General features: G+C 36.8%; 2 protein-coding genes across 7 annotated transcripts; both read right to left on the bottom strand.

Annotated features, from left to right (window-relative positions):
• Window positions 1-14: 14 nt before the first annotated feature.
• On the bottom strand, window positions 15-5,007 carry LOC114878157 (LARGE xylosyl- and glucuronyltransferase 1-like). 5 transcript variants are annotated; one of them, XM_029191763.2, is made up of 13 exons: window positions 4,639-5,007; window positions 4,294-4,390; window positions 4,033-4,184; window positions 3,871-3,974; window positions 3,170-3,353; window positions 2,047-2,591; window positions 1,823-1,972; window positions 1,452-1,754; window positions 1,158-1,354; window positions 939-1,080; window positions 743-873; window positions 443-535; window positions 15-216 (listed from the first exon to the last, which is right to left on the bottom strand). In XM_029191763.2, the coding sequence occupies exons 3-13, from the start codon at window positions 4,109-4,111 to the stop codon at window positions 90-92; spliced, it is 2,055 nt and encodes a 684-aa protein (XP_029047596.2). In that variant the 5' UTR covers window positions 4,112-4,184; window positions 4,294-4,390; window positions 4,639-5,007; the 3' UTR covers window positions 15-89. The 5 variants fall into 5 exon arrangements, with proteins under 5 accessions (XP_029047596.2, XP_029047505.2, XP_029047763.2 ...); XM_029191672.2 differs by lacking the exon at window positions 4,294-4,390; XM_029191930.2 differs by lacking the exon at window positions 4,294-4,390 and having other exon boundaries at window positions 4,700-5,007.
• A 248-nt stretch (window positions 5,008-5,255) lies between these two features.
• Window positions 5,256-13,727, bottom strand: LOC114874972 (protein mesh). 2 transcript variants are annotated; one of them, XM_029184894.2, is made up of 16 exons: window positions 13,249-13,727; window positions 12,230-12,471; window positions 11,821-12,008; window positions 11,427-11,742; window positions 11,184-11,352; window positions 10,856-11,116; window positions 10,586-10,776; window positions 10,363-10,508; window positions 10,000-10,281; window positions 9,447-9,916; window positions 9,098-9,372; window positions 8,717-8,991; window positions 8,473-8,627; window positions 8,207-8,389; window positions 5,783-5,933; window positions 5,256-5,707 (listed from the first exon to the last, which is right to left on the bottom strand). In XM_029184894.2, the coding sequence occupies exons 1-16, from the start codon at window positions 13,664-13,666 to the stop codon at window positions 5,617-5,619; spliced, it is 3,813 nt and encodes a 1,270-aa protein (XP_029040727.2). In that variant the 5' UTR covers window positions 13,667-13,727; the 3' UTR covers window positions 5,256-5,616. The 2 variants fall into 2 exon arrangements, with proteins under 2 accessions (XP_029040727.2, XP_029040651.2); XM_029184818.2 differs by lacking the exons at window positions 5,256-5,707; window positions 5,783-5,933 and adding an exon at window positions 7,123-7,951.
• Between the last annotated feature and the right edge of the window lie 794 nt (window positions 13,728-14,521).

Below are 14,521 nucleotides of genomic sequence, written 5' to 3'. Positions count from 1 at the left end.
CAATGTTTACACAATTTTTCCGTATAAGTTTCTTGTTTTATTGAGAAAATAGTTTTCACAGTCTCTCGAAATATTACAAATATAATCGATTATTTGGTTTTGACAGGTTTCAATATTTTTTCTTCTTTGGTCACTTTTTTCAACTTCGACAGGGCACTCTCTCCGTACTTGGTCACCAATTCCTCAACGAAATCGTCCTTCAGCTTTTTCAGACACCTGAAATGTCAATTTTCAACTGCAAATGAGTTAATCATCGGCAACAATTAAATAATGCTGACTGAACTTGCAAAATGTAGATATAAGAGAGCTATAGCCTGGACGCTATGCATATATTGAAGATATGATAAACATATTGCTACTTATTGTCAGCTCGATAGTCGGGTCATTCTCCTCAATTATTCAAAAACTCGATCCCCTAATCGTTTATTTAGTGGCACATTACCTTCTATAAATGGAGTCGGTCCTGAACTTGCCGATGTCGAGACTAGGGGCGTGAGGCCGATGGATAATGAATGTATCCGGCAAGACAATGTACCTATATAAATCTTCAATTTATGGCATCGCGTTATAGCGCTTGGGTGCTGTAAAGTCATTTAATAAACATATTCTGCTCTTCTTATCTCAATTACCCTAACACCCAAGTAAAGTGACAAAGCTTGTTATCGTTAATATTTCAAACTATCCGAAGAAATGAAAAATTGGTATTTTAACTAAGAAGAGCAGTGCTAAAAAAGCTTCTTACTTGTAGCCTAGTACGGTCAAATGCGTTAGATAGGAAACTTTGTTCCATCCGAAACCGATGAATCTGGTGTCGTACCTGGGTGCCAGTTTTGAGACGACGATATAGGGCTCGAAATCTGGTTCCCAGGAAACCTACGATGATATTCATTTATGTATAAAAGAAACGAAAATTAATTATTCTTATCAGAGACACGTACTTCGTACGGTTCCATAGTATTTCGCCAATAACTATAATTTGTAGCTGCGTGACCCTGGGTCCAAACGTGATAACGAAATGTATACAAAACGCCACGTTTCAAGAATTTCAGCAACTCATCCTTGTTCGCTGGAAAGGTAAACCTATAAAATGGACACATAGCATGGGGTGTACGATGCGATTCTTTGCTGCTTTCGAGTCGTACTTAATAAGGAAATACCTATAACGCTCGGTCTCGAATGCTGGCACGATCAAAGCTACTTTGTCCGACTCACTGATGTTCAATTTAACGATGTAACTCATAAGGGCTTCGTGCAAGCCGTACTGAGGCAGAAAATCGACGTCCAGTTGAAAAATGAACGGGGACGATACGTACGACATCGCAATGTTTCGTAGATAATTGATTGGATAGAGTTCCTATAAATTTTCAATTTTCTTGAAACGTGGAAGAAATACTTGTAACAAGGAATTTTCAAAGGCTAAATGTCATGAACGTTAAGAAAATTCATTTCACCCCGTCCTTGTACACCACGTGGTACGCGATGTTCTTCCTCTTCCTCAACTCAACGGATCCACGGACGAATTCAAGGAAATTCTGCACTTCGGCATCAGTCAGGTACAGGGCGACGCTTATGGTACCAGGCCAATGTTTCGATATATCTTCTAACAAAGGTATTCTTTCCACGCTGCATTGAGTTATCAGAGCCACATCCGCCGGTGCGTATACATTGTACTCGTACTCGAGGAGGAACGGATGTGTTCGGTACAAGGTGGTCGCGCCTCTGGTGAACTCTCGACAGAGGCTCGATTCGTTGTACTAAAAATTGCAAATAGCAAACTTGCTATCACGTGCATTTAATTCGTCCCTCCTAAAGCTACACTTACTTCTGACACAGCTTCGTGTTTATCACAACCAAACAAGCGTCTACGTAGCAAATTCCCATCCATATCGAGGAAGATCTTATGCAACTTACGAAACTCGTTGATATTCTTATTATATACATCTTGCTTTCGAGGTGAATTCCAGTGCACAATCTATAAGAAACCGCGTAAGAAGAAGGAACGATTCTATCGACGGAAACGACAAATTCCTGAGTACTATTACATACGTTTATACGACTAGTGTCGCGATAACACTGATCGCTGATCGTGTGATCGCTCAGCTGTATGTTCCAGGTGCATTCGATTTTATATACAATGGAAGGATGATCTTTGATAACGGCATTCATTATATCCTGATCGGCTAAGCTAGTCTCCGGTATGTATGCCAGAACACGCTTCGTAACTGTTTCCCAAAGACTGATAAATTTTCTGTTACGAAGTTGTTGCAAGTGCATCAGCATCACGCCCGTGTTATAGCCTCTACCAAGTGCCGGCCATGGTCGTTGACCATAAGACAAAGCCTTTATGTACCAATGACTCTGATTTTCCGTCAACCCTAGGGCCTGATCGTTTGTGAACTTCTCGAACATCTGCCAAAGTAAATTAACGTCGTTCACCACGGTTACGTCCGTGTCGAATACCAAAACTTTATCCTCTCGCATCGCATCCGGCAGGATTAATTTCAGAAGACCGTAAACGCCAGAGTAATGCTTGTTAGGTATCCAGGACACCTTTGGTACCCATCTTTCCGCTTTATAGTACGTCAAGTTCACTAAAAAGAACGAGCTAACTGAGAAATTGCCAATCTTCCATCTCTTTGAAAGGAAAAATTGCCTCCTTAATAGTGATGGATTAATAACTACTTTGAACCGCTTCGAATATACAAGGTAAATTTAAGTTATTCAAAATTTCATAACAATTATATTATTATAGAATTTTCAAGATACAATATTAAATATCCATCACTAATTCTGAACTCTCATCCGTTCTTCGAGAAACTTAAAGCCTAAATAGATTGATTGTCCAAATTTATTTCACCGACTGACCGTCGTGTTAATTGTTACAACCGGGGCAACGAGTGTTTAACGCGACCTCCACTGCTAATGAACCTACATACGTAACGTTAATTCTCGTGTGCGAGCTTTTTTTCAGACAGCTTTCAATTAACATCAATAAAAAAAAATTAACTCGATGGATCCTAATTCTAATTTTAAGAATCCTAATATGTTTGCCTCTCATTTTGTTCCACTTCTTTGTACTAAAATTTGTAAAATGATGCAAACGAAACAGCTTATGGAAAGTAACAGAGAACGGATGAGAATGTTGCATCGCGGTAAGAGTATTACAAACCATGTGGTAAATCCCATGTTCGAAACACAGTTGTCAGTGTTCTCTTTGCAATCTCGTCGACGAGCAAGTGAAAATGCAAAGGTTTAGTACGGTAGAATAAAACAGATTTTACTACTGTCACCAGAGCGAACGTCGAGTTGTATCCGGCGCACACCATCGCTATATGTATGGTCTCGCATTTTGCCTTGAAAAAGATCAATCCTATCTATCGACAATTTCATCCTCGATGTTTCATTATATAATTTATATCTCACAGAAATTCTTCTCATAAATTATGTTATATTAATCAATTAACCCTTACTGAATCATTAACCCTTCTCTGGATTTTTTAATTTAGTTTCACAGATGGTTTCCTAGAGCCATTATTCAGTTTAAGTATGCAAATGTGGGCTTCTTTTGGGTAAGGGTAAGTGTAAAGGGAAGAGTTTCAAACTATCCACCTTCAGTCTTGGGAAGACCTAGGGAGAAACCAGGGAGAGCCTAACTTGGAAACTTTTTTAAAATAAAAATATGGACAGAGAAGGCAGATGGAGAGCACTTCCTTTTGCACCCTTTTTTTAACTAAGGGAAGCTTAAATTTTTAACTTTTGAAGGACTACTGTGGCTCCTATAATCCGAAGAAGGGTTAAGGATACTAAATATTGGTACTCAGAAATTTCTATATTTTTTTTATTTTCTAATCATTTAATCAACATGTTTACCTCGTTACGATTAGTTTCAGAATGTAATTTGTCAAAGATAGGTCGTTCCACGTGTAAGCTCTCTTTGCCAACGATTTTGAAAGAATCGATGTCAGCGGAAGGAACTATAACACACGTGATATGAATAACAAGAAACAATGTTACAGTAGCGTCGGTTATTACCATTTAACAATAAATAGAGATAAAAAATCGCCGATGGTACTAAAACGCCGAACAAACATCCTAGCCATGATCGAGCCATTGCAATATGACAGACATATTTTCCGATTCGTTGAATGATTACCGTATTTGCTTTATCCTATAAGGGTCGATATCTACAAACCAGAGAATACAAGATTTTTTAAATATCAGTGACTACAATAAAGATTCGATGAAAGTGAAGAACTCATCCCCACCGCTGGGGTTAATTTCTGAAACCCCTACCTGTCGGCAAACTTTTAACAATATAGGAGCTGCACGATGTAAGCGAAAGTTCAGTCTCGACCGTATCGCTTTCATCGAATTTTTACTGTAAATGTCACTATGTACATTTAAATCAATTAACTTTATCAATTTATTTAATTTATTTTTTACTAATTTGTATCACAAAAGTCATCTCTTCTCTAATTTATCATAATTTGATTTTATTTCTATCTGTATACAAAGTACACCTTGCATTTTGAATGATCTGACAATCATGTAACTGGACATGCGCTAACGTAGCACAGAACGAAAACAAAAGAGATAAGATAGGTTAATAAAGTATCGGCTGCAATACGATCTACTTACCTTAAACAACAAGAATATTGTCATCGTAGTTACGACATGAAATTGAACACCGAACACGTACCTCTGGTGTCGCAATCTTTTTTCTCTCCACAACTGTCATCCAATTAAATCCATCGCTCGTAACAACTTTGAAATACCGACTTCGAACACGATCAACGATACAATATCGTGAATTTCTTCTGCACAGAAATTTATTGGAACGCCGGTACCCGTTTGCCTTTCAATGAACCGCTGTTATATCTCGGACCGTTCGTCGTAAAGCAAGGAAATTCGCGTAATTACGATTACCCAGGAACAACGTCCGAACAGCATGCATTCTAAACACTTCGAAGCAGGAAGTCTAACATAAATAGTTTAATCACTGGATAACGCAGTGGTAGAATTACTACTCTGTCCGAGTAAAGCAACAGAAGTGGTCGAACGGTCGGTAACTTTTAACGTAGTTATTCACTTTTGCTACGAGATGGCAACGTTTATTCCATTAAAGTTAGCCGCGTATATTAAACAACCGGAAATGTTTTTCAAAAATTTAAAAAGATCGTCCGAAGGACGCTTTGTATTTCTTTAAATCGAGTAAATTATTTTCGCTGGTATTATAGGAAAGCATATTTTACAACTTCTTTCATATATTTTATTGCAGTATAAAATTGTATACATTGTATATTAAATCATATACATATTGTCAATATAAAGTGATATTCTCTGTCATAAATAAGCTAACAATTTTGTTTTATACAATCTCTGCTTTGACAAGTAATTTAAATTAAATGCATCATCTTGTATAGTGATTTTACATACTTATACTAATTATAAAAATAATTGTACTTAAATTTGTAAACCTAACAACTAATATGAATACTTTGTTTAAAAAATAAATATAATTAAATTCTAAAATGGATAAATGATAGAAGTATAATGTGTAATGACATGAGGCAAGTCATAAAAAAAGTTTTTTTTTTAAGGAGGATCTAATGATACCTAATTGATATCTGTTGCTTTACTGGAATAAGTAGTTGGTTCGTCGTCTTCTTTAATTTTTCTTAATCTTTGAAGTTCTGCACTCCTTGCTCTAAAAAAACATTTTTAAATATTATCACTATATTAAATAAGAATACTCATAATAGTTATTGTCCAATTTTATTACCTGTGCAAAGATTCCTCCTGCTCTCGTTGTTCTCTCTGTTTCTTCAAAACTCTAACTGCCACACAAACTATTAGCAGTAGAATCGGAATTAAACAAGCAAATATTATTCCAGTGGTAATACCCGCCTGTCGAGAACTATATTCCTGTTGACCTGTGATTTTTAACAAGATATGTAATATTAAAGACAATGTGCGTTCTCCCTTTCTAGATTTTATATCAGATAAATTTATAAATAATTTAAATAGGAAGGACAAAGGATTTATGGATAATAAAAATAATATAAAATGATGACAATAATTCTGGTGGAAATTTCTATTCCACTATAGTGATTCTAAATCGATGCCTAAATGTTATGGCAAATGATTTTATAAATGCATGTGGAATAGAAATTTCCTGAGTATTTAAATGGTATAGAAAAGTTTATTCAACTATATTTGTACATTAATTAGCAAGTGTATTTTATACAATCATGCCATAATTACAAAACTTGATACTGAATTTTAATGCGCTCAAAATTAATATTATGCATTAAACTGTATAAAAATATGAAGCTCATTTGCGATTTAATGATATGTATAATATTTAATATTAATTGTTCCGTAAATGAAGAACATTTCTATTCCACAGCAAAAATAGCATGTACATGTATATACAAATGGGATCTACTTATTCACGCTTGACGTACAATTTAATTCATCTTTTTATCAGTCCAGTTCATTTTTCGTGCAAATGATATTCGATTATGTGCGATTCTATTCCGAAGCGTACGCTCGCGAATGCTTATGACCCGAAATATTTGTCATGGAAGAGATGCTTCCAAAGAAATTTTAATGCATAAATGATGAATTCCCGAAGGTGTGTCAAGAATGTCAAGTGTATGAGTTTTCTTTTTTCGATTTGTCAAGGATTACAGACGGTCAATACAGGGGCGAATCCAGTGCGGGGATGATCGAGACGATGAAAATAAAAAATCAGGAAATCATCATAAATAAATTTACGTGAACTTAGTATTCTTTATAGACAATGATAGAAAGTTCTAATACGGAGAACTACCCAAATGTTACACTCACTTATTAATGAAACTTTGCCAGCTTGTACAGCTTGGTTCAAATCCATGGTTCCCAAGTTTTTTTTTTTAAATTATAATTTGTCTCTTTTTGAATAACTATTACAGCTGTGCTATAATCATTGCATTTATTAATAATTAATTACATACACTGCAATTTTTATAAAATTTAAGTTATTCAAAATAGAATATAAAATTTTAGTTTAGAATTATATAGAATTTTAGTTATTCAAAAAGAGACAAATTATCATTAAAAAAAAAATAATGGTGGGAACCAAGGATTTGAACCGTGGATCTCTAGATTGCGAGTTGTATGTGTGAGTTTGTCATACTTCAAAATGTAAGGAATAACTAACTGCAATTGTTAATATCTTTTAAACAATTAGCCGTCTGCCTCTAAAAGGGGGTATGTATAGGCGTGTTCAGCTCGACGAGCTCTACAAGCTGGCAAAGTTTCATTAATAAGTGAGTGTAACACTTGGGTAGTTCCCCTTGTAAGTTAAATTCTTCCTAGGATCTGCCTGAATTCTCCCAAAAGTGAAACATCAAAAGGTGCACAAAAAGATTCAGAATCTACTTTTATATATTTCACCCTCCAAGCAAGGGGCTTCTGGATCCGTCCCTGGACCACGACAATTTATCCCAATTATTTTATACGTCGCTCTCTTTCGTGGGACTTCCAGCTTTTCTAATAGACTCTGTCATGCTTTTCTCCGAATCGGTCGGGGAATTAGGTTCTTTAAGGTCCCAGTCTTTGTCCTCGAAATCGACATTCGGTCTGTTTGGTAATGGTTCGTGTGTGCGATAGACTTTGTCGTAACTGTGAGGTTTCTTGACCGTACTGGCTGCAGTACTGGTATCGCTAACTGGTGAAATTGGTCTTTCGTACGCTTTCAACGGTGTAGCCTGTTTCAGCAACGTAGATTCGTTATCAATACCGGAACTGCGTTCAGAATAACGCCACGAATTCACGGAACCTCCCTGTTTCTGATTCTTTCGTATTAAAAAAAATGAACCCAGGATACATCCTATTATAGGAATTGACACGGCGAAAATAATGCCCATCGTTGTCCACGCTGTACGCTGAGCATACTCGATCTGACCTATATTTGTGTAATACCAAACAATCTTTATTCCTTTTTACCCGAGCGAGACATAAGACTATCGTGATGTGCCGATGAATTATCATGTTCGATGCATGATTGCAGATGTTGAGATAATTAACAAAATATGTCGAGGAACAAATGCAAACAGATAAGAATGGAGAAGCAGGGTAATAATGTACGAATGTCGCAATGGAAATGATTGCATTTCAAGAAAATTAATGAAGAATAATCTTAAAAAGATTATACACTTACGTAGACACTCTGTGTATCCGTACTCCGGCACGTTCCAGCGACCTTCCGGCGTGCACACACGTCGTTGATCACCAATCAACGTGAAATCTTGATTGCATTCAAAAGTAACCTTTGTCCCCGGTACAAAGAAGAAGTTACTCTTGCGTCCAAAACGTGGCGTTTCCAATACACCACAAGATACAACTAAAAAAGAAAAAATATAATAACGCAAAATAAAGTAGCTGTTTTTTGTTCATATACCTTGAACAGCTTTTTATACTACTTACCGCGTTGATTCATATTCAGGTCTCTAATTTGAGTGTACGTATTGTAATAGTTTTTCGTAAAGTGAGCCAAGTCTCTATTAAGCGACAACGCGTAATCGTATTGGCATTGATACAAATCTCCGCAAAGATCAATAGCTCGTTGTATATCGTACGACCTGAAATAAAATAAGATAAATATTCCTTTCTTTTCTTTAAGAAATAATTCATCATGTTTCTCATTGATTTGAAATGGAACGATGATCACCTGTTAGATGGTATTATTTCCCCCGGTGTTTTCCTCCATTCAGCTTCGAAAGTTCTATTGGAGTAATAACTAGAGGTTCTACCGAATTTTCTAGTGAACAAAGCCCCTCCTTTCTGCGCATCTTCCTTGTCTTCCAGCATCCAGTTTAGCCCGAAGTCTTTGTGAACGGTCTCGAAGTGATTCAAATTGGTGCCGGAAACTTGGTTGCCATCAGGAGTCGTCAGGTCGTCCGTGATGTCGAAGTTCCATGTACCAAATAGTCCTTTAGTCTTGTTCTAAAGTAAGTTGAAGGACAATGTTACCAGTTATTCGTTGTCTGACGATTCATTGTTAGACTTCTTTTGATTAAAGGTAGTCTAAGTTACCGGTGAACGTACGTACCAAATAAGTCCAAGGCAGATAAACCCTGGCCGTCATGTACCCCTCGTTTTCTACAACCTCCACGCCAGCACCCGTGTCGAACATGATAATCACTTCGCTTTGATTTAGAATATAAGTGGGCGTGTAAACTACAACGCCACTGAAGTGTTGAAATTTAAGGGCCCGTCTGTCGAAATACACTCGACGTTCATTAGCGAAGACGTCGAGACGATACCTCCACTGAGCGTGTTTAGGTCTCAATCGAACTTCAATGGTGGCTGAATTGTTCCCTCTTGCTGTGTAGAGAAAAATTAAGTACGGTTATAGAATCCTCTTACAAACGTAGATTTATTATAATTATATAAATTACCAGCAATAGACGTCAACTGAGTAGCTTTAACTTCGCCATACACGTTGTTCGGTAATTGTTCGAACCTGGCTTGAATGTCGAGTTTATCTTTCATGTTATTTACGCGTACCAGGACAAATTCCCCTTTTCCATTGAACGTGTACTCAAGACCGTCAAAAGTAACGACATGAGGGTCACCGAACACCGTTGCCACCGCTGGAGACTGATAAGCGATACAATCTTGACTCGGTCGTCTTTCGAATCGGAACGTTTCGCAACCAACAGCGTGTTCTTCTTGCCATAAACAGCACATATAGAATGGTGCAACATCATGGTGCCAGTGTGAAAGGGTGGGAACCTTGTTCGCCTCGTCCCATGGGTAATATCCTAAATTATGGGATCGATGCGGCCTGGAACCCCATTGCTGATCGTACGTTAACATCAGATAGCCTCTGTGGTCGTAACAGCATTGTTGCTCGGAACCGTCCATACTATCGTAATAAATTAAAATAACAAAAGGAGAAATATTTTTTTTTCAACTCTAAAACTTAAATTTTGTTTAAACTTCGTTTACCTAGGTGCGCCAGTTCTCACGCAATGATAAGCATGCTTATTGTACATGCAGTCTAGATTCGAGTCCTTGTCACAATCGTAATCCGGAAGGAAGCGACCTTTATCGGTTAATGCATGTTCCACGATACACGGGCACAAGGCCACCTCGCCCGCGAAATTCTTCAGGTATCTATCGTTCATTATCCACTTATCGCAAAGTTTTTGAGCCCATGCCGATCCGTACATTCTTTCCCACTGCGGACCAAAGTACCAGGCCAATGGAATTGGTCTACTCCACAAATTTCTACAGAAGTTTCTCTGTTTATTACTCATCAATTCTATTAAACTAACTTCTTATATAATTATTTTATCCTAGCTTACGTACGGTGTAATATTTAGGCCAGTTTGTTTCAACGGGTCGGTCAAATTGAGCTGGATGAATCCAAAATTCATATCCTGTTGGTACCGATTAGTGCGGTTACGCAATGAAGCTGGGCGGATGATATAGGAACCGATATTCGTGATTCCTTGCTAAGATTCAACACACAATCATTATAAACATGAAATTATCTACCATGTATTGTTTAATAGGGTTTTCTTTCACGAACCTCCAAAATGTCGATGTACTCGAATTCTGGGGTAGTTTTTGTCTCGCGATATCCCCACAATGCTATCTGTATGCCAGCATTTAAATTGTTGGTCAAATTGTGAGGCTTCCAAGTGACTTCTATCGTGGCAGGATTCTTCTCGTGAACAGTATTTGATACTTTGATCTTCTCCGCTGCCGTGGCTGGTGTCTCTATCGGTACAATTGAATCAGACATCTAAATTCTAATACGATAAAATTCCGTTTGCTCGAGTTTCAGCGATCATCTTACCGATAAAATATTTCCCTTTCCAGTTATAAGTTTTACTGTCACCAATGCTGATCGCAAATCGAACGTATCCTTCTGCCCTCACAAAGGGCTGAACACAAATCGCACGATTTTTGTCGATCACAGTACCGGTTACTACTACAGTTTCAAACATACATCGAATCATCTCAGTCTCGTTGAAACATGGACCGGTGATATTCACGATGGTACCACCTAACATGTTCCCGCTCTCAGGCGCGAATATGAGATCTAAATTTGCTCCCGCTGGAAAAAATTAACATTTCGATAACGATTTATAGTCGTTCCGTTTACGTCTATCGTTCAGTATTACCGATGTCTTTGTTGCAAGTGCCTGGCATTATCTTTTCGTCTATCCTGAATATGTGACGACCTGGAAAACCATTTGCCCATCCTCTACCCGGTAGATCACGAATCGTCGACTTCTGGGAGTATGGTTTGTATTCGTATCTTTCTGTACCATTTCCGGCATTGAAACCGACCTAGGTAAAATAATAAAATATAGGAAAATAATATAGTATAGATTACGAGCAGAGAAATGAACGACGATACTTACGAACGCTGCTACACCACCTTCTCCACCCGTAGTGTCACCACCAGCTTCCGTGTGACTGGTCCATTGAATGTCCAAGTAATTAAATATCACGTATGTAGTCACTTCGTCGGTGGCCAGTACCATTTGAAAGGTGTTCGTTTTGTAAAGGGAATTGTCGATACCACCGGCAAAAGACATGTTCTTCCATGTAACTATAACTGCATGCTTGGGTTCAAAGGATTCGGTACCGATAATTCCTTCCCGGATATCCCATTTAACGCGTTCGCGCATCTCAACGCCAAATTGATCCTTTCTGTTTTCCAAGTCCCTCTCCATTCTAAAATTTATTTTTAAAAAGGAATTATAATATTACACGTACGATATGTTTATCAAATCATTAAATTTGTCCAATAACCTAAAGTATACTCCTGGTTTTCTTTGATCGATGTCGGTTTTTCTTATTTTTCCTATACGACATTTGCTGAAGAACATTCCTATGAAGCTAGGATCGTTCTTTTTTGGCCAATCTTTAACGGGAAACACGAGAGGGTAGGTGTAGTGCACTGGAGGATCGCTGAATTCTATGAAACCGTTCATGGATATCTGGAATATTATGTGTTTTGCTTTATTCAATACAATACTATCAGTGAATTCTATTCAGAGATAAGTGGAGGCTTAAAATTACAAAGGTCGTAAATTCTATGATACTCGTCGCCATCAAAGTGTTAAATTAATATGCTATTACAAAATTATTATAAAAGTTCTTACTGTACCATCCTCACTGTTGAAAAATTAATTTAATTACTAAATCATTTGTAACGTACCCTGGTATAATTATATCTAAATTTATAGAAGGGCAATTGGAAGTTGAAGTTCTTATGTATTTGCGGTGTGGAAGATTGAATTTGTTTTTGATAATCGCCTTCGTCGTCGTCACCACCTTTGTCGAAGAACCAGTACATAAACTTCGATCGAATTTCTTTTAACCTGGTTTCCGTTAAAACGTAATCAAGAACTGAATCATCCGAACGAGGAGCGTATCGATCCGCTTCTGGTAAATCGGAATCTACAAGAACACGTAAATTCCAATATTTTCTTCTGCACAATGATTTATGCAAGTGTAACAATGCGATAGAATGATATTAAAATGTATCAGGTAGAAAATTTGTTTTTTGTGTAAAAAGGATAGATGACGTTCCATGTTTAAATGTTTTATTTAACTTTTCATCAACTCATTAATACGGTTTTCATTGTTAACCATTCATTTCTTGTTAAATTGAAATATTAATATTTAAATGTGGTGCCGTAATGGTACTGATTGTTATTCATTGTTAAATTACAGCGTTTTGGGTAGGTATTCACTTGGTGTAATAGCGTGATTGTAGTTTTTAGAAATATAAATATCATTCTAGGATCAAAGATCAACGAAATACGTTTTCACAAATTAATGATAAAAGGACGAATCATAAAAGACAAGCGAAATAATTTTAGTCATGATATCAAGTGCAAGAGGAAGATTGAAGTACACCGTAATTACGAAAGTCGTGGCGATACAAAATCCAGTGATTCATCTCCGATTCACGTTACGGTGAGTAACTGATAATGGAAGATAAGATCAAATCCGTTAGTTAGGCCGTATAACAAAATAACACGATTGTACGATGTACGTTTATTATCCAAGATCAAACCAATTCCAAAAAAAAGGTAGTACGGGAATCTTCAAATTAACTTCAATGAATAATATAACCATCGATTTTTAATTGAACGAATGATAAAATAATGATTCAACGTGCAATGAAATAGAAAAAATAGTGGTCACGCCCATTGATATCGAAACACTCACCGTATCTCACATATTTTTCACTTTTTCCCCCGGCCATTTTGCCGGATATACCATGCGAAACGCTAACTTCTTCTTTAGCATTATTTTCTTGACCTGAATTTTCATTCACGTTAGCTGGAACATCACCATTTACCTCCTTTACATCGTCCTCATTATTGCCACCCTCGTCGCCGTTCAGATTTTCCACTTCCGACAGTGGACCTTCTGCTTCCACCTTTTCGTCATCTGTGTTACTTCCTGTATAGATCGGTTCTTCATTATCCGGGAATTCAGTCTCGTCCAATCCAAACGCGTTTTCGAATGTCTCGTTATCGATTTGAGCCGATATTCGTACAATTAATATGGATAAGAGAAAACAACCGACGAGAATCGATTTAGCGAAACCGGAAACGCGATCAGGACGTAACTTGTTTCGCATTTTTTATTAGGGTAAACGAACCGATTTCTCTATTGTACTGGAAGAAACTGAGCTTGATTTCAGGTAACGAAGCGTGATAACGATACTGATATCAGTTATATTGTGATAACGCGAGTTTATCTCTTTACTACAGGTGGATAAGGTACGGGTGAGAACTTTGACGAATATAAAATGAAACGTAGGATTGGTGCCCTACTTTCGGAAGGGCACGGTTGTGCCCTTTAAATGATCGATCGAACATTAGAATATCATTGATCACGAACAGAGATCGGTACGGTTTTAGTTTCATGTTTTTGTTGTAGTTGATATTAAAAATCACCAAGTTTTTAAAGTAAGATGTTTATTGTATATCTGGAATGAGGTGTTATTTACAAAAGAAACGTTCGTTATGTGGTCACTTTTAAAGTATGGTAAAAGATCTCGATACCTTTTTTTTTTTCTTTAATCTCTTAGATAATGTGTTTTACAATAAAACATACGTAGTATGTATAAAGAATACTATGTGTAAAATAATAAAAAAAAGGAAAAGAAATAATTTTTTACTATTTATATTTCCTACACAACGGAACTAATCGTAAAAAAGAACGATAGGAAGATTTTGTTTCTAATGCTATGCGTTGATGTTCTATGCATGTTGGTCTGAAATTGCACAAAGCGTAATGATTTTGAGGAATATTTATTAAAACACTAAATATAAGAAATCGTTAGGTTTAAAATGTGTTCATCTATAAATGCATGGTATGATAAATGTACACATGAACACTGATAGATGTTCTTAGACAATGCTATCTTGTATTTGTCTTCCTTAAATTGTTATTTTTTCTTTTTTTAATATTTCTTCGAACTTTCATCCCA

The sequence above is a fragment of the Osmia bicornis genome, chromosome 4, assembly GCF_907164935.1.
Source record: "Osmia bicornis bicornis chromosome 4, iOsmBic2.1, whole genome shotgun sequence".
NCBI lineage: Eukaryota > Metazoa > Arthropoda > Insecta > Hymenoptera > Megachilidae > Osmia > Osmia bicornis.
This window is presented reverse-complemented; position numbering and strand designations above follow the sequence as displayed.

Coding starts and splice junctions, on each gene's coding strand:
- LOC114878157 (XM_029191763.2), bottom strand. CDS start 4,111: ATGGCTCGATCATGGCTAGGATGTTTGTTCGGCGTTTTAGTACCATCG. Junction 1,755..1,822: donor AACACGAAGCTGTGTCAGAA/GTAAGTGTAGCT, acceptor TGCAATTTTTAG/TACAACGAATCGAGCCTCTG. Junction 874..938: donor ATACTATGGAACCGTACGAA/GTACGTGTCTCT, acceptor ATATCATCGTAG/GTTTCCTGGGAACCAGATTT.
- LOC114874972 (XM_029184818.2), bottom strand. CDS start 13,666: ATGCGAAACAAGTTACGTCCTGATCGCGTTTCCGGTTTCGCTAAATCG. Junction 12,009..12,229: donor TTAGATATAATTATACCAGG/GTACGTTACAAA, acceptor ATAATATTCCAG/ATATCCATGAACGGTTTCAT. Junction 8,628..8,716: donor GAAATAATACCATCTAACAG/GTGATCATCGTT, acceptor ATTTTATTTCAG/GTCGTACGATATACAACGAG.